The 21814-nt window shown below is 28.6% G+C and overlaps 6 protein-coding genes across 7 annotated transcripts; 2 read left to right on the top strand and 4 right to left on the bottom strand.

Annotated features, from left to right (window-relative positions):
* Nucleotides 1-2123: 2123 nt before the first annotated feature.
* On the bottom strand, nt 2124-4024 carry LOC124936193 (probable E3 ubiquitin-protein ligase MARCHF10). 2 transcript variants are annotated; one of them, XM_047476671.1, is made up of 8 exons: nt 3877-4024; nt 3440-3805; nt 3286-3373; nt 2921-3218; nt 2778-2850; nt 2610-2700; nt 2464-2543; nt 2124-2375 (listed from the first exon to the last, which is right to left on the bottom strand). In XM_047476671.1, exons 1-8 carry the CDS (start codon nt 3934-3936, stop codon nt 2241-2243), a joined length of 1191 nt encoding a protein of 396 aa, XP_047332627.1. In that variant the 5' UTR covers nt 3937-4024; the 3' UTR covers nt 2124-2240. The 2 variants fall into 2 exon arrangements, with proteins under 2 accessions (XP_047332627.1, XP_047332628.1); XM_047476672.1 differs by having other exon boundaries at nt 2921-3206.
* Nucleotides 4025-6239: 2215 nt separating this feature from the next.
* Nucleotides 6240-6812, top strand: LOC124933780 (heavy metal-associated isoprenylated plant protein 19-like). The gene is made up of 3 exons (XM_047474223.1): nt 6240-6290; nt 6369-6450; nt 6538-6812. Exons 1-3 carry the CDS (start codon nt 6240-6242, stop codon nt 6810-6812), a joined length of 408 nt encoding a protein of 135 aa, XP_047330179.1.
* A 2322-nt stretch (nt 6813-9134) lies between these two features.
* LOC124934101 (BI1-like protein) lies at nt 9135-10875 on the bottom strand. Its single transcript, XM_047474573.1, has 4 exons — nt 10522-10875; nt 9897-10010; nt 9667-9824; nt 9135-9587 (listed from the first exon to the last, which is right to left on the bottom strand). Exons 1-4 carry the CDS (start codon nt 10772-10774, stop codon nt 9381-9383), a joined length of 732 nt encoding a protein of 243 aa, XP_047330529.1. The 5' UTR covers nt 10775-10875; the 3' UTR covers nt 9135-9380.
* Nucleotides 10876-12293: 1418 nt separating this feature from the next.
* LOC124936973 (membrane protein PM19L) lies at nt 12294-13214 on the bottom strand. Its single transcript, XM_047477499.1, has 4 exons — nt 13005-13214; nt 12708-12927; nt 12547-12592; nt 12294-12448 (listed from the first exon to the last, which is right to left on the bottom strand). Exons 1-4 carry the CDS (start codon nt 13129-13131, stop codon nt 12344-12346), a joined length of 498 nt encoding a protein of 165 aa, XP_047333455.1. The 5' UTR covers nt 13132-13214; the 3' UTR covers nt 12294-12343.
* Nucleotides 13215-13310: 96 nt separating this feature from the next.
* LOC124936972 (transcription factor GTE1-like) lies at nt 13311-17311 on the bottom strand. The gene is made up of 9 exons (XM_047477497.1): nt 17108-17311; nt 16592-16717; nt 16097-16312; nt 15660-15737; nt 14942-15166; nt 14725-14823; nt 14517-14575; nt 13805-13955; nt 13311-13722 (listed from the first exon to the last, which is right to left on the bottom strand). The coding sequence occupies exons 2-9, from the start codon at nt 16706-16708 to the stop codon at nt 13471-13473; spliced, it is 1197 nt and encodes a 398-aa protein (XP_047333453.1). The 5' UTR covers nt 16709-16717; nt 17108-17311; the 3' UTR covers nt 13311-13470.
* A 1861-nt stretch (nt 17312-19172) lies between these two features.
* LOC124933779 (probable aquaporin NIP7-1) lies at nt 19173-20660 on the top strand. Its single transcript, XM_047474222.1, has 5 exons — nt 19173-19352; nt 19436-19660; nt 19772-19993; nt 20089-20150; nt 20453-20660. The coding sequence occupies exons 1-5, from the start codon at nt 19173-19175 to the stop codon at nt 20658-20660; spliced, it is 897 nt and encodes a 298-aa protein (XP_047330178.1).
* The last annotated feature ends 1154 nt before the right edge of the window (nt 20661-21814 follow it).

Raw genomic sequence — 21814 nt, 5'->3', positions numbered from 1 at the left:
TGTAAAGTCACAGTATGAGAGATTCATTCGAAAAAATATGTGAGAAAATAAATTATTTTACCAAAATGAATAAAATGTGGAAGGAGAGCGTTATATATTTATTTATTAATATATTATTATAATTTTTTAAATTTATTTTATTTTTATTTTTATCCGTGTGCATCGCACGGAAATTTTGTTAGTTTATTATATAAGGATAGTCTTTTAAATCACTTTTCAAACAAAAATGTAACTCATTCATTTGTATATGATTAATAAATGTAAATTATTGGAAATTTTATATGAAAAAATAAATAAATAAAAAATGATTGGAGGAGTACTATTCAAACAAAAATGTAACTCATTCATTTGTATATGATTAATAAATGTAAATTATTGGAAATTTTATATGAAAAAATAAATAAATAAAAAATGATTGGAGGAGTAATTGAGTGAGGAAATTCTTTTTCTTCTTTCTTACATGACAGTTATTTTCTCGAACAAACAGTTTCCCAAATTAACCTTGTTTGGCGTTCACATTCCCAAACTAGGGAAACTAACATAGTTTGTTCATTTATTCTCAAACTAACCTAGTTTACTATTTAAACTCAGGAATTTTTTTTATTATTTTTATATTTCAAATTTATTATATATATAGATATATATTTAAATTATTATTTATATAAACTAAATTATTTATATTTTGATATATATTTTAAATTATTATTTTTATAAATTTGATTATTTATATTTTAAAATATAATTTAAATTATTTTTTTATAAATTTAATTATTTATATTCTAATATATATATATATATATATTTACATTTTAAATTTATTATATATATATTTATATATATATATATATATGTGGCAGTATATTTTCATTTCCATAATTTTTTTTTTACTATTCAAATTATTATTTATATTTATTAGGTTGACTTTTATAAAAATAGTTTTGATAACTTTTCATTCAAATTATTATTTATATTTATTGGGTTGTTTTTTATTAAAATAATTTTGACAACTTTTTATTGTGATATAATTTCACAATAAAAATTATATCAATTATTTTTATAAAAATTGTGATAAAACTTTTCATTGTGAATTATATCATAATGAAAAGTTGTCAAAATTATTTTAATAAAAGACAACCCAATAAATATATAATAATTTGAATTGTTAAAAATAAAAATTTATGAGGATGAAATCATACTGCCATATATATATATATATATATATATATATATATATATATATATATATATATTAAAATATAAATAATTAAATTTATAAAAAAATAATTTAAATTATATATCAAAATATAAATAATCAAATTTATAAAAATAATAATTTAAAATATATATCAAAATATAAATAATTTAATTTATATAAATAATAATTTAAATATATATATATATATATAATAAATTTGAAATGTAAAAAATAAAAAAATAAATAAAATAAAAAAATTGAGTTTGAATAATAAACTAGGTTAGTTTAGGAATAAATGAACAAATTATGTTAAATTATGTTAATTTGGGAAAATAAATGCCAAACAAAATTAGTTTGGGAACTGTTCTATTTTCTCTCATAGTCTCAAATTTACTCATCTATCACTTCCCATAAATACATTACCTAAACAATTTTAAAACAACTAAATTTAGAATTAAATTTAATTATTTTCAAGCATTTTATTTGAAATATTTAATTAATTTTTTTTTTTTTTGTAAAACTTTAACTTATACTATCTTTTGAATTTATTTTAAAATTTCTATTTCTAATATAAAAAATTATATTATATCATATCTAAATGAAGTCCAAAATCTTATTAACTAAACAAACTCTCAATACATATTATTCAGTTTGTTATGGTTTTTTGTAAATACTAACTTATATATACACGAGTTTTCAAAAAAATTAAAATGAGAAAATTTATTTTATTTTCTAATTAAACTTCTTTCCTTTAATTTTGGTTAGTAAAACTTTGAAAATCATTTGACAAATTCCTCTTATTATTATTATTATTAAATTCATTATTCTTTCAGCTAGGGTTAGCACCAACATATGAAACAAATCTCGAAAAAATTGTTGTTTTAAAAACAGCAACAAAATATGACAGATTATTAAATACTAATGTCATCTAAAGTACATTTGCTAAGCAGATCCAATATTCAAATTTGCAATAATGATTGTTTCTAATTGAAATGCCAAACCAAATATGTTACAACAAAACCAAGCAAAACCACATGAACCTGATTTAGACATGACCACTACTGTTTTGAGTAACTCTCGAACCATGACGATACTGAATGCACAAAACTTGAATGCTAGCCGCCAACCCAAAACCAAGCGCTGACGACAGCGTTAACGCATAAAACGCGCTTAAACCGAGCTGCAAAAGTGCATTCATGTAAAATTCGTTCATCTTAATAGTAAAAAAACCATACAAATCTTTCTTTAGAGGAAGAAATAACACTCACCACGGTGTATAAGAAATAGACAAGTAAACCTATTAGTAGAAACTGTAGAGCAGCATACACAAATATAAACCCCCTGTTTGCTGAAACCCCGACATACCAAGTTAATTAACAACACCATATGATTACAGAAAATCTTAAAGTTGTACCTAGTAATGCTGCGAAAGCTGATGATAGAATACCCAATATCAAAGCAAATGGTGCAGCAAAACCGATAGCCTCAGTTTTCAAGCTTTCAACCTGTTTTTCTTTTAAAGTAACTACACGATTTACGTAAAAATAATTGATAACACTAAAAGAATCATCTTCAAACTTACCAGAATTTGCTGAAGAATGAAGAAATAAGCAAATATACTGATCAAGACAATAAGAATAAAGTCCTGCCAGGCACTGCACAAGACAAAGAAACAGAGTAAGAAAAAACCCTAGATTACAAAAAACTTTATACCCTTTCTACAACCTTGAATCATGCATCTGTTGATTAAACTCGTGCCAAGTATTTATCTGAGTCGAACTCTCCATTCTCAGCAAGGTTACAGGTAAGTTTCTAACCTCTTGACCGCAGATATCGCAGTTATTGTTTCCTTTCATCTTAAACCATTTAACGGCACATAATTCGTGTATGAGTCTTAAATCACCTTTGCAACTACATTCTATCTTGAGCATATTCCCATCATCGCAATTTCCAAAACAAATCCTACATACCGCTTCTTCTTCTGGAATATGTTCATCTTCTAGTTCTTCCACTACAATTAAATCTAATTCAAATTCGACGAATAACATGTTCAATCTATCAATTAATGAATTAAAATTTAAAACACATACCATCATCAACATCAGTCTGAACAATGTCACGAGCAGCAAAAGAAACCGATCTAACAATGACGAAACTCCTTCCTTCAGAATTACCTATCTGGAACCAAAATCGAAATTCATGAGTTCATAACTTTAACAAAAGAGAAGCATTTAGCTTACTTACAGACTTGATATGCTCTTTAATAGTCCTGGCTGAACCAGGAACATGAATTGAATTTGATAGATTTGAAGCAGGAGTGACAGGAAGAGACGTGCCGCCTCTAGTCCAAAGAGACTTCAAATTAGCTAGAATCGGACTCTGTTGATTAGTAATGTCTGGATTAAGTAGAGGGCTTCTCTCATTTACAGCGACAGAAACCTTCTTCTTCTTCTTGAAACTATGAGAATGAAGTAAATGATTGCCGCTATGGCTACCGGTAAAGCCGTAAGGTCTGGGCGGGACCTGAAGAGAAGGGAGACCTGGTCGTCTCGCATTGGAGATTGAAATTACAGATTCGGACTGTTGAGTTAGATTAGTATGCGATCTAGCCTGCATTTAACAGCGATTTGCGCGATTGAAGATAATAATCTAGGTATTTTGAAATAGAGAAATCTGATTACCTGTGGAAGAGAAGCGTCTGAAGAAGAATTGCATGCAGTATTATCAGACGGCGTCTGCATTCTTTTTCTTCTTCTTCGTCGGATGAATTTCTGTTGAGAGAAGGAAGGATTAAAGAAAACCTAGGTATGTACATTACTGTCATGGCTATGGCGGGCGGAGCTTGGACGATTGCTCTGCTATCAGATGAAAGCGTGGGTCCCAAGACTAGCTTTTTATCTATCTGGAATTATTTATACCGTGGGACAATGTCACGTGCTTATTCAAATTCTGATGTTTTTATTTTAAAGTTAAGTTATGTAATCATATTATTTGTATCAAAAATCACAAAAAGTAATTAAAATATTTTTTATGACTTTATCCAAATAAATGCATTTTTAATGAAAATCTTGCAAAAGTCACGTGGAGAACTTTAGTATCTTCAGTCTTTCAATGAGCTAATAGAGTTAATTAAAATTGTGCTCATGATAATGAGATTATTTATATTTTTATTAAAAAAAATAATTAAAGATAATAATTATAATTCATCCGCTTTTAGATATTAATTGCTCCATTAGGATGGAGGAGATAGGATGACAATGTGTATTCATATACCTGATATCTATGGGTACCCGATGATTGGGTTCGGGTATTTTAAATCGGAGTTAGGGTCGGGGTTGAAGATGGAAAGTGAAAAATGGTACCTGATCGGGTTCGGAGTCGGGGATGGGGAGTGTTGAAAACCCAATTCCGATATCTGATGTCCGAATATATTAATAAAATTTAAATGACCTATCAAATTCCAATTCGTAACTACTAAATATTATTAAATAAATATATTAATTATTTTATCATTATTCTTAATATCACGCTTAACATCATTTTCTATGCACATCACGCTTAACAACGATATTTTATTTATTTATAATAAGTGTTTCTCTCTCATAGTATATTCATTCAACCTTACTGTAAGATTTTCAAGTCTTCATTTTCTATCTTCTTCAACTTTCTTCTAGTTTTTGTTTAAAGTTTCCAATAACAAAAAAAAAATGTTATATTTTTTAACATCTACCACATAAATTAATATTTTCATTTAATAAAGTTATACATGTTCTTTAACTTTTACAATCTTATATTTATTTATTAACTTAATTTTTAATCTTTATTTTGTAGTTTCTTCTTCCGTTTTAACATTAATAAAATTGATTTTTTCTGTAAAGTAAGTTTTACATGTAGAAAAGTAATATTTTCATTATTTTTAATTTTTTTTTGTTTAATATGTAGAATCTTTTGATTACTACCTAGACATTTTTCTATTATATATAATTGATATGTCCGTGGAGATGATATTTGTGTCAACCTTACGTCATTCTACCACGAACTACCACGAAGTTAAATATATAATATTATCAATATATTTTTTTATAAAATTTTAAATTTAGTTTTTTATAATAATATAATTTTTTAATATATTACAATATATATAATATAAAAAAAATTATCTTATTTTTCTTTAAAAATATGCCACACGAGAATTCTCTGAAATCAAATTGGACGAAAATTGTAATAAAAAAAATTCCGAAGTAAGAATGAGTCATGAATATGAATATGAATAGTAGTAAAAAGAATTCTCGAAATAGAATATAATGATTAGCAATTTGATACGTTCAATTTTCATTTGTACTCTCATATAAACATAAAACATTTTAAAAATTTAATCTTTCAAATGTGATATTTTGAGCATCATTTAAGATAACCCTAGTAAATTTTATTTTTGAAGCGAGTTTATTTCGTTGAATAAAATAATATCATCTCACTTTAGCGACTAAAGATAACATTATAATTTATCCCGCAATTTCAATTTGAATGATCCCGTTAAAGACAAATTTTCACTGGTTATGATATTTTGTCACTATCGATCTCAACTTGAGTACTAAAATTTACAGTTAAATATAGAGAATTACTATCATTATATTTTCTAAGAGTTTTATTATATTTTTTAATATATTATACTATATATTTTATATTAAAACATCCCTTATATATAATTTGATAATAAAAATAATGTGACCATGGGTTTCCCTAAACTGAATAGTAAAAGGAAGCGAAAATGGTATTAGTTCATTCTCCTATCAATGTAATCTCTAGTTGTGTGACTAAAATAATATCAGTTTCATTTTAACTTAAATCATCATTATAAAAGACCTATTAGATTTTTTTGAACAATTTTTATAATTAGTTCAATTGTTATTGCTCTAACTTCTTAACCGTAAAAACATATCCAACAACTGCTTATAACGAATTATATGAAATGACACGAATACCCTCCTCCCCCTCCTTGGGAAGAAGAAGAAACAATTTGATATTTTCTTTCATTCGTCTAAAAATGGCGGAAGAACAGATCTACACTATCAACGATAAAGAACCAGAAGACGAAGTAATTTTCCTTCCTTAAATCATAAAACCACCAGTCGTTTAATTAAACTGATATTATTACCGTTTGATTGTTTTTCAGGTTACCGTTATAGAATTCAAAATATACATGCACTGTAATGCTTGTGAAAGAACCGTCGCTAAAGCCATATCCAAAATCAAAGGCCCTCTTTTTACACCCTCCCTCTCTTTTATAATTAATTAATTGATTAATTAATTAATTATAATTGAATTGTTTGAAATTTGAATAGGGGTGGAGAAATTTGTGACGGATATGGAGAATGATAGAGTGATTATAATGGGGAAGATCGATCCGGTTAAAGTAGAGAAGAAATTGAGGAAGAAAATCGGGAAGAGGGTAGAGATTATTATGGAGATTAATGAAGATGATGATTTGGACCAGAATAATGACACCGATCAATCTCCGGCGACTTCACATGATATGTCCGGCGCCGGACTTATTCCGTCGTTATCTTTAATTACTATGTTCAGCGATGAGAATCCTAATGCTTGTTCCATATTGTAGTACTTTATTTATTTTATTGTTTTTAAGATAAGTTAAGATTGTGGAGAAAGGAACTATTTAAAAAAAATTTGATTTACTGTAACTTTTTTTATTTGATTTAATAATATTATTTTGTAAATCTTAATTAAATTATTTTTTACACTTTTAATAAAGTTAGAATGAACTCACTAGGGTCATTAATATTTCTTAATATTAAAAAAATGGATTAAAAAATTCAATAAATTTACTTATAAACAAAATAATTAATTAGTGATCTAATAACAAATTATATAAATAATTTACAAAAATAAAATTCTAACAATTGAATTAAAAAAATTTGAAGGATTAGTGTTAAGTAAAACAAACCGAACGAAATAAATAGTGTCAAAAAATTCTCTACTAAATATTTTGAACGGCAGTTAAAATTATTCGTAGTCAAAGATTTGTAATCAACGTATGAAATAATGAAACAGTACTTTTAAGTGAAAATGGATCATCTACGTATATGACTAGGGATGACAACGGATACCCTACCCGTCAGGTAGTGAAGTACCCATCCCCGAACCCGATTTTCAATTTTACTATCCGACCCCGATCTCGAACTCAGCGGGTATCTCAATTTGTATCACACCCCTGATTCGTCGGGTATCCGATTCCCGACGGGTATTCCATTACCCGATTAAAATATGAATTTATATTTATTATTCTTTAAATATACTAAATATTAATAATAATAATAAAAATATTACTTATTTGCATTGCATAATTAGTTGTAAAAATTAAAAATATATAATAACTATATTATTATTACATATTGATCAACAAAAACTAGACGGTGTAAAGAAAGTTTGAGAGATTTTAAACTTGAAAATAATATGTGAAGCGTGAGTAGAAAGAAAAACATTTTGTTATAAAAAAAATGAAGATTAAAAGTTATGGGAAAATAATTAAAATGATGTAGTAAAACATGGGTATAAATAAGATAAATAATATATTTATTGTAAATTTATAATGATATGGAATTTAAAAAATCATATTTTAAATTTTAATATATATATATATATTAATATTTCGGAGATCAAGTATCGAGTTTGGATTTTGCACGTTCCTCATTCTTGAACCCGAACTCAATCGGATAATTATTTTGACTATCTATCCTCGACCCCGACTCCGAATCCGATTTAAAATATCCGAACCCGACCATAGAGTACCTACAAATATCGGGTATACGGATACCCATTGTCATTCCTATATATGACTGAAATAATGAGAAATTTATACCATTAATATAATTAATATGAGGATACATATAAAAAAAATATAAAAGTTTAAATTTATTAATATTTTATTAAAAAATAAAAAATAATTTCAAATTCAATTACTTTGTTATTAAGAAGACAACACATATACTCAAAAATATTCTATAAGAGCAACTGCATCCGGTACTCTAAATCTGAGTATCTAAAATATATTAAAACAACATAAACCTACTTTAGCATCTCAAATTTTAACTGGTCAATACATCAGCTACTTATAATTCTATCCTACAAAATTATAAAATATTCATTCCCTCTAAAATCTATTATTATAATAAGAGAGAAAAAGAATCGTAGAGAAGAGAGAGGAGAGAGAAAGAATTATTAAAAAATTATAGAAGAGAGAGGAAAAAGAAATAATTATTAAAAAATTATAGAATTTGTATTTGGTATACTAAATTTAAACTAGGAGAGTCAAAATTTTAAAATTTTCTATTTTAGAATTAATGTTTAGATTAACTGATGGTCTTTTTTTGAAGATTTTTTTGTTAAAAAACCTAATATAGCATAGATGGTTGTGTTTAGAGTAACTGTGATGCACTTACTTTAACACAATCAGAAAATATAAGCCCCAAACAACCTGACCAAAAATATTGACCAGATAATGAACTGAACAAAAACACAATATCTCAAATGAGAGTGTTACATTGAAAGAGAAAAGAAAAACCCAGAAATACAAACTAAAATAAGAAAGAAAAAAAATGGAAGGGCCATTAAAGATTGACATTTCAATCACTTTGTATTTTAATTTTATAGAGGGAGAAAAGTCTAACTTTTAGAAAATTTAATACTTATTGTTTTTTACTTTGCTTTAAATACAGTAAAATACATTTACATTGAATACATTTACATTGGATAATAATTTTTAATAACATTATTAAAATTAAAATAAATAAGAAACTAATAAATTTATGAATCTTTGTATTTATCAAGTATTTATAAATTGACCTAATATTACCTCTCATCAATTCGGATCAAAACCCTGTTCATCATTGATGGAAAACAGCACCATTTGATTCAAATCGGGTCAATAAAAATTGAAAATTGAATTTCATACACCAATATGGATGGCAATAATATGGTATACAAACATCATCAATTGAATATAGCAACATCTTATCCAGTAATATATATTGTCATAATGCCTCAAAATAGAACATCTTAGGAAACCTTTAGTAAAAGGCCCTCCATATTAACATATCAAGTAATAAGAAAAAACATATTGCAATTCATTATCTCAATTTTGATTAGACAAGGGCACTCAATAGTTAGCTTAGTTGTCACCCTGTCTTAGAACCCTTAAGATGGCAAGGAACAGGTTCAGGATATCAAGATAGAGCGTAACCGACGCCCATATGTACTCATCGTATGTGAACCGCTTGATCAAGTTGTCAGTATCATACACGATATAACCTGAGAAGATTATAGCACTAATTGCACCATATATAGCAGTCGATGTAGATCCAAGAGGGAAGAACATCTGTGATCATTTTAATGCAAGATGTTAGTTATAAACATCTTATTAAATAACCCGTGTTTCATTTGAGTTGTAATTTAACCTGAATGAATCCAGTCAAGACAAGAACAAAAAGGCTGGTGAACAAGATTGGTCCCATATAGCTAAAGTCCTTTCCTTTCTTGGCAGCCCAGAAAGTGTATCCAGTTAATGAGAAAACCACAGCTGATGTTAAAATCAAAGCTTCGAGCACAATCCTTCCTGCCAATTCCAAAGTGTTTTTCGTATTATATTAACATTCTGAAAGCAAGTAGGTTAGAAAATTCTACAAACCTTCTGTGTTTGCACAGCTCATGCCGACAGTGAGACTCAAGGACAAGGTGAAGCCTCCGAGGATAACCAAGTTTATCGGGTGCTTTTGCTGGTAGACATACATTGGCCATAGCACTGCAAATCTCACAATGAACAGCATCAACGCAATGCTTGACTTTCATGAAACTCGCAAAATTGTCGTGAAAAAACACTCAGTACAAACATTTCACTTATGTGAGAACTGTTTTGAGGAATCAATAGCAAAGCATGATCAATTCATTTCTTAGTTACTGGTTTTCATTCAACTTAATACAAACAATTCAATATCGATAAATATGTGTTTTTTCACTTATGAAATGTTTTGGGGAATCATTAGCAAAGCATGATCAATTCATTTCTTAGTTTCAGATTTTCACTTATGAACTGTTTGAGCATTCCACAATCTACTACCAGATCATCATCATCTCTTTAACAGGAAAATGTTTTAAAAAAAAAAAAAAAAAAAGGAATTTCATGTACGAAGAAGAATCCAAGATTTCAATTTTGTTCATAAGTCAACTAACAAACATCAATCATGTATCCAATTTAAACTAAAAAGAATTATTATTATTATTATTATGAGATATTCAGATCTAGGGTTACTTACAGATCAAGGGAAGAATGGCGAAGAAGACCAAAACACCAGAATTTTCCCTGAGAAGCTCGTTGACGGGAGAGTATAGAACGGTGATGGAAGAGACGATGGTGGTGAGAATGAATTGCGCCGCAAGGATTCCGTAAACCTTTTGGATGAATCCCCATCGCAACTGATTCTCTCCATAGCTGAGTCCAGGATAAAGCGTTCCTGACTCCAGATCAATGTCTTCTTCCTTCGCGTTCACCCTCTCGAATCCAAACATCTTTGATTCAATTGATCGATTGATTCAATCGGCGATTTTTCTTTCTTCTCTTCTTCTTCTCGAATCTATACGCGTCCTTCTCTCTCCTCTCTCTCTCTATATATATTATGACAGCAAGATAAGATTTTTTTTTTTAATCGTGGGAGACGTAAAATTAGCATAATCATTTGTGAATAAATATATATAATAATTTTAATAATAAATAATAAGTACAGACATAGAGTAAATAAGAAAATAAAGAAAAGAGATAAAATATGAAACAAAAACATAAAATAAACATGTTATGAACTTGTAGATTCTAAAAGAAAAGTGATTATCTTTTTTAGAACAAATATGTGAATAATAAGCATCAAATATATGAAATTACTAATAGTTATTCAAAAATTTGTGTTTAATAATACTTAAAATAAATATCTGAATATTTATTTCTAATTACTACATTAAAAATTGAATTAACAAATCAAAAATATTTTAATTTTAAGTATTTAATATTTAAATTTATGATAATAAATTAATATACAAGAAAATAATCAAGATTATTATACACTTATATGTTAATTATATTAATTAATAAATTTAATATATATATATATATAAGAGATAATAAATATATATATATATATATTTCTCATTATTTTTTATTTTATAAATAAATTGATGAATTATAATTAAACAAAAAAAAAAAGTAAGTTTGTTATATTTTTGTAGAAAAAAAAATGAAAATATAAACTTTAGTAGTTTAATTAAATTTAGAAGGATAAAATAGTTTATTTTTTAATTTTTAAGATATTGGGTTTAGTTTTTTTTTTTAAAATAAACTTGATATTTTGACTTATTATTTTTAACATGTTTTTACTCAATTAAAATAAATAATTATAAATATACATTATCAAATATATTTATATTAAATAAATCTTAAATATATACTTAATCTAAACTTTTTACTAACTATCCAAAATTATTATATGCATTCACAATTAAACTAGCATTTAGTCCGTATTAAAGATATAAAATTGAGAAAAAAAATTACTAAAATGTGATAATATTTAAAATTACTCTCATATATATATTCAAATTAACCACAACTCTCGACCCCGAACCCCGATAATCCGAACACTTTGAAAATTAAGCATATATATATATATATATATATATATATATATATATATATATATATATATATATATATATATATATATATATATATATATATATATATATATATATATATATATATATATATATATATATATATATATATATATATATATATATATATATATATATGAGTATGCTTTTATTAGAAAGTAAAAATGGAATTTTCTTTAATAATTTAATTACAATAGGTTAAAATGTGACTACTCATTCATATATATATATATATAAATATGATAAAACACAAATATTCTAAGTTTTCAGACATGAATTATTAAAAAAAAATGAAATCTTCAATTTGCCTTCAATTTGCCTTCGAAACAATAGTAATTGGCATAATAATATTTTTGTAACATACATAATATTAATGAACAAACATCCCATAATAGTAATAGTAAACATAAAAATAAGTAATTAAAATATCTGTCTTTTAACAACATCTTCAACTCCAGCATGAATGGCAAGAGTGCATAAAAATTGTGTCCCACTTAGCACTATCATAATATTCTCCAATATTCTCTGCAATATAATAATATTTACATGAATAATTCATAAAAGAATAACTTATTAATTATTATTATTATTATTATTATTATTATTATTATTATTATTATTACCAAGTTTCCATTTGTCCTCTCAACGTTAATCTCTTTGCAAGCCACCCTGCCATTAATTAATCCATAAATTAGTCAACTCAATTTATTTATTTTTTAAATCTAGTAGCACGATTATAATAGCTAATAAACTTCAACTTAAGATATTTTAAAAAATAATGTACCCCATGGCAAGAACAGTGAGTGCCCATGTTAGAAGAGAGGAGGCTGCGGCTGCATGCAAATGAGCACGAGTCCAATGACCAACATTGTTTAGACACGAAACAGAAGATACACAACCCACAACTCCAGCTATGAGAGAAAATATCACCAAGAATCCCGTGGCATCATTCCCAAACGGGTAATAAATTGGGAATATTCGAGCAGGAATCGTCAGACTCGAAGCTGCATGCATGGATTGGTCGGATCGATTCATAAACAAATATGATAGAAAAATGAATGACGAAGAAATGAATATATACCAGTCTCGCGTGCTTCTTCAATACCGTGATTCACAGCCCAACCCGAGATGATCACGACAATGAAGTATAGAACCAGATGAAGCACAAGTATGCTCGAAGCAACCGTCTTGATGCCTCCAGAAACCATGGCCTTGTTTTGATTTGATTGAAACAACTAATAGAGGAATGTATGTATATAAGATTGAGAGTTTGAGTATTCAAAATGATGAAGAATATATGCTTTCTTGAGTTTTATATATTATTTATTAATATGCTTGAAGAAATGTATAATGCTTCTTTTGCTTTGCTTCCATCAAGAGAAAAGGAACAACTTCAATTCAAATTTTACATAATTAAAGAAAAAAAATCTCCAACCTCTGTAAATTTACGACACTGATAATTCAATTGAGAACAGCTACATAAGAAAGTAAAACTAAAAACTTGACGATGTCTGAAACAGACGCTGCTGCTGCTGCTGTTTGTTTAGTTACTTTCTAGGATTATTATTATACATTTGTGGAGGGCTCTCCTTGGCTTTCTTCTGCAAATTCTTCGCGATTGCATCGCAAATCTCCCTTTTTCTTTTGCTCACATTATTATTGTTCTTATTAACTGTTGCTGGTGGCTTACTGTTGGTATTGTTCGCGTTATTTCCATTGTTATGGTTGTGGTTCGAATGATCTCTCGTTGCCTGCTTATCTTTCAAGAAGAACTTCAGCCTCCATAACGTCAATTCGCTCTGCAAATCAGGAAAAAAAGATGCAAGTGTTTGAACATAAGATAATAAGGGAGGTTTTTTGGGACTGTAGTTGATACAAAACCTGAGAATCAATATCGAGCTCCACTTCCGTGGCAGTTGCCTGGAAACAAGGGTTATCCTCTGCTACAATCATTAGTGCTTCGTTGAGATCATCAGGAGGTAATCTGGTGAGATGTGTAGCAAGTCTTCTTTTCTCTTCAGTGGTCATCTTTCTAAGAATAGAAAATATAAAATCTTCAATTTTATGCTTGTTTTTGTATCTATAAACAAAAATAAATTTCTGAATATGTCTTTGTCTGAATTTAAGGCCTTGTTTGATCTAGGGTTATTTGAATAACCTTGTTTGGTTTTATGCAAGTTATTTGGGTAAAAATACATTAGGGTATTTTGGTTGATGATTTGAACTGAGTAGATTGTCTTATTTGAAATGAATCTCAAATAACCCACATCAAATAAGGCCTTAGGGCTTGTTCGTTTATGGGTTATTTCCAAATAGCCTTATTCGGAAAAGTGGTTTATTTGGGTTAAAAGACAGTAGGAATATAAATTTATAATTTTTTATGAAATATAGGATATTTTGGTTGATGATTTGTATGATGTGAGTGATGAGGGGATGTAGGATTGGATGGTGGGTTATTTGAGATTAATTTCAGATAACACCAACCGAAGAAGGCATTAGCTTTTAAATGTTTTTGTATCTGGATCCAACTCAAAATACAAGAACATAAATAAAAAGTGTTACCAAATGGGGCACAGTGGTGACTTTGCACTACCTGCATTTCTCAAGGACTAGGCCTTTAAGTTCTTCCAGATGCAGATCAACCTCGTCAAGCTGAGGAATTTCAATAACAGTTAGAATGTCAGAATGGTTGAAACTATAACCTCATTCAGCTTATCCATGATGATATGGTAATTTTTTACTATGGTAATTCTTTTTGAAAAAGATTAGCCCAGTAAAATGGCTTAAAGAATTTTAACTACCTCGTTGTTCAAATCGCGGGCCATTTTGGCGTGAGCAACTTCATGAGTTAGTCGCATATCAAACTGCATCTCAGCTTCATCTTCTTCCAGTCGTTTATCCTGCAACCATGTATCTGGAATTAAGTCGTATGATGAAACTGAGTATTTTGATTCCTTACATCATTCCATCATCAATTACTTGAGGGGGATATTCATTGGTAGTAAGTTGAAACATTACCTCTTCAGCAATCTTTGGATATATATTCAGCCACTTTTCTTCAAATTTCGATAATAAATGCTTAGCCATCTCATGAACGTCGTGTTTTTCATCATTGTATTTCATGGCATTCTTAAATATTAACCTCACATCGACCCATATGTCCCTGACATGTTTGTAACCTGAACCATCTTTACAATCCATTCTTTTTTTTATTGTACTGAAGTCCATAGGCTTCTCAATAATCTAGTACACGTTCAGCAAAAGGTTCAGTGGAGAAATAAAAATACTAACAAATAGTAGAAAATAAAAAGGGAAAGAACAAGCAACTTGCTATATGTACCACACATGCATTCTAAATATTTGGTAATCGCAAAAAAATGAGTAGTATTAGCATGTATACAACACAAGCTGATATTCCCAGATAATACAGAAACACGATAGATTATTGACCAAGATGAGAAACAATTTCTCTTTGGGAGAATAAGATCAATTATTTTCATAACCAACAGAGTATCATCTGCCAGAAATATACACTGGATCACAACCTTAATGGCTCTAATACCAAGTAGAAACACAAAGCAGTGTTCAAATATATACCTAAATCAAATCAAATCTAGTTTTGGAATATTATTTTGTCTAATAGTAATATGTTAGCAAGGTGTACACAAACAATTTAGACTGAGTAAAGGATTGTGGTTTTTGTTATGGGTAAAAATATTCGAGTGAAAAAGTATACCTCGTAGTAATCATGCAAGCCGAGACCCACAACATCTACAGGTTTCATAAATGGTATTGCCCACTTGTGTTGGGTAACCTGCAAATGATAAAGGAACAATGTTTAGTGGTGACTGTTAAGGTAGAAAGAACACCAATATTTTTTTGTTAATGTATTATCCGGATCCAAACGAGAAATTCGCAATAAATTTCTGAATCTGTGTGGGACTAAATTTTGTTTTCAAACATGATCTCATTTAGATCCACATATAAATGGGACATCTGACCCCAAAAAAATTGTTTCAAATGGGGTCTTGTGTTCTAAATGTTAACTCCAAGCCTTAATACATAGGAAACCTTTACACAAGATTTTCCTCAACAGTACCAAAAAGATATTATCATATAGAGGAATTCAAGACTATTACTACACAAAAGCACAGACAAGTATTTATTAATTGCCTGGGAGATTATTGTGCCGAATTGGCGCATAAGATCCAGCATTCTCTTTTTTGCCGCTGCTTCCTTAAGAGGTGCATCATGCTTACGTTTCTTTAAGTTCGCAATGAGTTTATCCTTGTCTTTGTCCTTGAGAATAGAACCTAGCTTGGAAGTATTATGTTCCTTTTTATTTGTGGTTGTGTAGAACTGTTCTACCTCTTTGAGTTTCTGAGAAAGCTGTAAAAATTAAGAACCGTAAAATAAAGGTAATTAGCATAAGACCGTGGAAAACAGAGTTCAATGAATTGAGAAGATTCAAACAATATGAAAACCTCAAACTTCTCGAGAATAAACCAAGTACATAACTTATTAGGTGTTGAACAAAAAATCAGATTGATTCAACAATGGAAATAACATATAATGTACTTAATGTTAACTCTCAAATACAAATAAGAATAAACAATCCAAGGACCACTAAACAATGCCATGATTCTATTATCAAGAAAAGGAACTTACATCATCAACCTTGTTCACCATTTCATTAACCTGAAATTGACACTCCTCCAAATCACCATAATCTCTTTCAAAATTTCCATGCAAAACTAATCTGTTATCAGGAATGCAAGGATCCATTGCTTCTATCTGTCCATACAACGCAAAAAATAGTGTAAGCTTTGTGAGATTGACTGTTAGGTCTCCATAAGATCTCATAGAACAGTTAACACAGGGCAATCTATTGTTGTTGAACAGTATTGAAATTCCAGTGAGCCTAAAATACCTAAGACTTGATCATTAGAATACCTCCTTCTACTTGAAATAGCAGTGAACTTCAATTCGAAGTCAAAATTCTTCATTCCGATTATTCAATTTACTACTAGATTCTACTTAGAACTACATCACGATTCATCAACAAACTTCTTCAAATCGTCAAACAACGCATAATTCACAAGCAAGTAACAAAACCGTGTTAATTAACTGTATTTCGCATGATTCGGCACAAGATTATTGAATATTGAGTAAGAAATAACGTACGGATAATCAAAACTTGTCGCTGATTGCTGCTTCAATGCGAAATTCTGTCAGGAAACCTGAACCGCAGTGTTGTATAGGAAGTGAAGAGAGTTGAAGAAGCTCAAATTAACACCATAGCTTAAGAGAGTGGTTGAAAAGCATGATCATCAACCATTGAATGAGGGTTTGGCTGATGGCGGTGAAGAAAATATAGAGGAGAGGGCAAAGGAATTGCTGTTTCACGAGGGTTTCATACTATTTTGGAAATATTTTTTTATTTTATTTTCTAAATTATTTTGGGTCTAAACAAAATTAATTTATTTAATATATGAATTTTTTTTAATAAAAAATGATTTATTAGGATATATATAAGGTTTATTTAAATAACCAGTATAATTTGTTTTGAATTCAAATATTAATTAAGATTTTGTATTGGATATTAATTAATATTATGATTATTATAAATTTTTTAATTAAACAAATATTTTAATATTGTTATTTCATTGATGTAAAACGGAAAAAATGTGTTTTAAGACATAAAAAGTTACGAGAGAATAAGATTAAATATAAAGTTTGATAGAGTATAATCAAAGTTTATCTTAAAAAAGTACTCAACCCCATATATAAATAATAAACTAGGATCTATTTAGAAACATCTGTCGTAAATGAATGTTATAAATTTATTAATATATATATAATTAAAATATATTTTAAAACATTATTTTATTTAAATTAATATCACAATAATATAATAATAAATTATTTTTTATTTCAAATTTCAGTGTCTCCAAATTGAGTTATATTTAAAAAAAAAAATATGAACTTATATATCAGAACCAATTTGAAGGTCACAATATTAAAAAAAACAATAATTTTATAACTACTAATTCATTTAAAAGAATCAAAACAATATTCTTAAATATTAAATTATTCAAATAACTCAACCGAATAAAGTCCTATACGATATTTTTTTTTTATTTTGTAAACTAAATTTTTGTTATTGATATAAAAAATAGAAATTCATTTTTTTTAGATTAAAAACGAATGAAAATCAACAATTGGATTTCATTGTATTTCTTGATTATAATTGTATAGTCTTCAAGATATAAACATTTAATACCATGTTACTCAATAATCAATATCGATCAAATAAGTAGATATTTAAATAGTTTGATAAACAACATTCAAGTCACACTTTCATTGACTTGTTAAATAAATTGTTAATTTAGTCAATACTAGTGTTTAAGTGATTGGAAAGCATGGTAAAAACTTGTTGATATTTTTTTTTTTAATTGTTCATATTACATAATATTTCTTTTGTGGATCTCTCCATATTGACATATAATTCCTCATCTTGAATGTTTAGTCAAAAATTTCCGTTATTAATGTTATAAAATTGACAAAAACTTGATCTAAACTTATAGCTAGTTTTGAAGTTATGCTATTGTGACATTATTGAACATTCTAATGGGGAGTCAGTTGGTGAAACTTTTAAGGTCCCTCAAGCATAATTGAGCAACAGCATCCCTTATTAATGCATTATCAGATTCTATCAATTAATACTACCAAACAAAATATTGACATAACAACATGTGATTTAATATCTACTAAGGACTTTTGAGCTTAATTTTGACAAATATATAAATAAAATGGAAGCAACCCGGATAACTTATCCGAAGTCTCGTGTAACATCTGATTTCATCGCTTACACAACAAAAAACGATAAGGAGGAAGATGAAGAGCTAAATTATACCAATTTATCATGTTTTTATGGGAGCATTGAAGAAGCATGACCAAACTCTCCTACCTTTTGGGTGCAACACATAACTTGTGTGTTTTTTTGGATCAAACCGACCATCTAACTATTCAAAACTCATAATTAATTGGTTGAGGTAAGCAACCTAAATACCATGAATAGCTAACAAATTAACCAACCATTTTATTGATTTGATATTTTTGCACCCTTTTTCCCCACTATGCATGTCCTTTGCCTTTTTTTAGGGTCCCCACAACTTCAACCTTCAAACTTTATTTATAGAACCTTGATAGTTTCACTTCCAACTCTTTTCATTTGAGGCGAAAAGCTATGAAAAGCCCGCTCCATGACAAGCCATCCCCTGGCATTTCAACAACCGGTTCGACTAGCACCGAAGCCAAGTATGGTCATGAGATTGAGGTTGGGAATTCCTCACCCACAAGCGGAGATTTCTTGATAAAGAACGGTCCTGCCTTCGTGTTTGGAGTCAATCTAGACCTCGTCAGCCAGGTATAAAAAAATAATTGTTATTCGAGAAGAATAATTCTATAATAACTATGTTTTTTTAATTAGTGTTGTATTTTAACGCGTAGGTTCTGGCAGAGGGAGTAGGGACTTTCATATTGATGTTTTGTATATGTGGGATAGTTGCAAGCACAGTCGCGACTAGAGGTAAAGTCGGGCTATTGGAATATGCCGCGACAGCTGGCTTGACCGTCATAGTCATTGTCTTCTCCATCGGGTTCATCTCGGGGGCTCATGTTAACCCTGCCATAACCCTTGGTTTTGCAGCATTAGGTCATTTCCCATGGTCCAAGGTGCATGCATGGTTCATCAACAAGCCATTTGATCTTGGCTAGTAATTATTAATATTCAAATTTTATGGTCATTCTATATATGTTTTTAATCTTTCATTTTAAATTTCCAAGGTTCCTTTCTATCTCGTGGCACAAATCATGGGTGCTACATCGGCCGCGTTTATTGGCCCACTAGTCTATGGTATAAAACCCGATCTCATGTCGACTAGACCAGCTCAAACGGGTGTAACTGCGGCTGATGCTATTGCCACCGCCTTTTGGGTTGAACTCATAGCCACCGCGATCGTTATGTTCCTAGCCACCTCAATAGCTTATCAATCCGAATTCTCCCGGGTAACCATTTTTTTAAGTTTTTTTTTTTTTTTTTTTAATTTTTTCGACTTTTTTATGAACAAAATGTGACAAACTATGAGTACTACATATTGCAGATTGGGCACTTATCCGGATTTATAGTTGGGATAGCAATTGGGCTTTCTGTTATGATTACAGGGTAAATTAGTAATTCACTACTTCATCCCCTACCTAGTTTTGAAAACGCAATCTTTTGTTATTTAAATACATACTAGGTAACATCGAATGATCGATTTTCTAGTTAGAAGAAATACACTTTAATCAGCTACATTGTATTCTTTTATGTACCTAAAAAAATGTCACAAACTTTTGGCGACGCTTTTCATATAAAAAACAAACAAAATCACTTTGACCTATGATTTGTAAATTTTCGAAAGTGATCAAAATAACATTTTAAAAAAGGGTTTTATTGCAAATGTGAACTTGTCGAAACTCTTACAGGCCAATGTCAGGAGGATCCTTGAATCCGGCTAGGTCATTAGGTCCAGCAATTGTTTCGTGGAACTTCGACGACGTGTGGATATACATAATTGCTCCTACAGTTGGAGCCGTAGCTGGGGCTTTTACATTTCGCCTACTTCGTCTTCGGTGTCTACCTTGCTTTGTCTCCAAAATCGACACGAGCCAACCTGAGCGAGTTAATTCTTAAACTAGGTTCTCCATTATTATTAGAGCAGAAATGGAAATTTGGATTGAAGTGCAATAGTTACTACTTTGAATTATTGATTCTCAATTTAAGAATGTGGAAATAATACTAGTATGTGAAGACCAGAAATTTTAACCCTACTTCTTATTCATTTTAATTAATAATGAAAAGAGTTACTTCATAAATATTGAAACTTTACAGCTATTTAATTTCATTAATACTAAGCAATTATTTTGTTAAGTTAAGATTAAAACTAAACTCAATTTTTTAAACTCAAATTAAAACATTTAGACATTGTGGTGGATAAAAAAACAGAGGTAGCTTATAAAGTATATTAGATTTGATAACAAACTAATTTTTTTTTGTCGTGAATTGTGACCAATAATTGTTCCAAAAATATTATAATTTATATTATATATATGTTGCGTTGTAGAACAAAAAATTGCCATAAACTCGAAAGTATTAGTATTTGTTTAATTTAAAATTTGGGTTGTATATGAACATGTCATCCTTAAATTTAAACTATTCAAAACAAAAATCTAAGCTAATACTAATCTCAATCAGACACTATTCTCTCTAAGTCTAGATTATCCAAACGTGACGCTTTTAAACACTTCTATTATGTTATCATATACCATACAATAATTATCTTGAAATTCGGACACTTTATAAACATGTTTTGTCGGATTCAACGATTTCTAGAATTGTAAACCCTTTCTGTTTCTCATTCAAATAGGTCAAATCGTGATGATGAAGGAATGAATGTGTAACATTGTCCACTAAAATAAATGTATAAGACATACCAATATTGAAGTCAATCATGTTAAAAATTGAGTATTTTTAAACGAAGCAACAGCGACGCTTTGTGGTCCAATTTTATTAACAAATGAAAAAGACAACGAAAGGCACATTTGACATGACAAAAGAGTAGTATAATTATTAAATAATTAATTGGTCATTAGCGACGAATGAGGCATATCATCTTGATTGATTACAAAATTATGTAACTGATGCTTTTAAAGTTTGGAATATATATGTGTATGATATGATTATATTTTCTTAAATAAAATATTTGATAATTGATTCAAATGGATATTTAAAGCTTGTTTAATCTTTTACTATTTGAATAAAATAAATAAATTGAATTAGTTAGAAAA

The sequence above is a fragment of the Impatiens glandulifera genome, chromosome 4 (genome assembly GCF_907164915.1).
Source record: "Impatiens glandulifera chromosome 4, dImpGla2.1, whole genome shotgun sequence".
Taxonomy (NCBI): domain Eukaryota; kingdom Viridiplantae; phylum Streptophyta; class Magnoliopsida; order Ericales; family Balsaminaceae; genus Impatiens; species Impatiens glandulifera.
The sequence above is the reverse complement of the archived record's forward strand: the minus strand, read 5'-3'. Positions and strand labels throughout refer to the sequence as shown.

Bases quoted from the DNA above. Each gene is read 5' to 3' on its own strand.
- LOC124936193 (XM_047476671.1), bottom strand. From the start codon at position 3,936: ATGCAGACGCCGTCTGATAATACTGCATGCAATTCTTCTTCAGACGCT. The intron at 3,374-3,439 runs GTAAGTAAGCTA...TTTTGGTTCCAG, and splicing joins TTAAAGAGCATATCAAGTCT to ATAGGTAATTCTGAAGGAAG. The intron at 2,376-2,463 runs GTGAGTGTTATT...GCACTTTTGCAG, and splicing joins TCTATTTCTTATACACCGTG to CTCGGTTTAAGCGCGTTTTA.
- LOC124933780 (XM_047474223.1), top strand. From the start codon at position 6,240: ATGGCGGAAGAACAGATCTACACTATCAACGATAAAGAACCAGAAGAC. The intron at 6,291-6,368 runs GTAATTTTCCTT...ATTGTTTTTCAG, and splicing joins ATAAAGAACCAGAAGACGAA to GTTACCGTTATAGAATTCAA. The intron at 6,451-6,537 runs GCCCTCTTTTTA...AAATTTGAATAG, and splicing joins AGCCATATCCAAAATCAAAG to GGGTGGAGAAATTTGTGACG.
- LOC124934101 (XM_047474573.1), bottom strand. From the start codon at position 10,774: ATGTTTGGATTCGAGAGGGTGAACGCGAAGGAAGAAGACATTGATCTG. The intron at 9,825-9,896 runs GTTTGTAGAATT...TGGAATTGGCAG, and splicing joins GAGCTGTGCAAACACAGAAG to GAAGGATTGTGCTCGAAGCT. The intron at 9,588-9,666 runs GTTAAATTACAA...AAATGATCACAG, and splicing joins TCTTGACTGGATTCATTCAG to ATGTTCTTCCCTCTTGGATC.
- LOC124936973 (XM_047477499.1), bottom strand. From the start codon at position 13,131: ATGGTTTCTGGAGGCATCAAGACGGTTGCTTCGAGCATACTTGTGCTT. The intron at 12,593-12,707 runs GTACATTATTTT...AATTAATGGCAG, and splicing joins CTCACTGTTCTTGCCATGGG to GGTGGCTTGCAAAGAGATTA. The intron at 12,449-12,546 runs GTAATAATAATA...ATTATATTGCAG, and splicing joins AGAGGACAAATGGAAACTTG to AGAATATTGGAGAATATTAT.
- LOC124936972 (XM_047477497.1), bottom strand. From the start codon at position 16,708: ATGGATCCTTGCATTCCTGATAACAGATTAGTTTTGCATGGAAATTTT. The intron at 16,313-16,591 runs GTAAGTTCCTTT...TAATTTTTACAG, and splicing joins TGGTGAACAAGGTTGATGAT to CTTTCTCAGAAACTCAAAGA. The intron at 15,167-15,659 runs GTATACTTTTTC...AACGTGTACTAG, and splicing joins GCTTGCATGATTACTACGAG to ATTATTGAGAAGCCTATGGA.
- LOC124933779 (XM_047474222.1), top strand. From the start codon at position 19,173: ATGAAAAGCCCGCTCCATGACAAGCCATCCCCTGGCATTTCAACAACC. The intron at 19,353-19,435 runs GTATAAAAAAAT...TTTAACGCGTAG, and splicing joins ATCTAGACCTCGTCAGCCAG to GTTCTGGCAGAGGGAGTAGG. The intron at 20,151-20,452 runs GTAAATTAGTAA...AAACTCTTACAG, and splicing joins CTTTCTGTTATGATTACAGG to GCCAATGTCAGGAGGATCCT.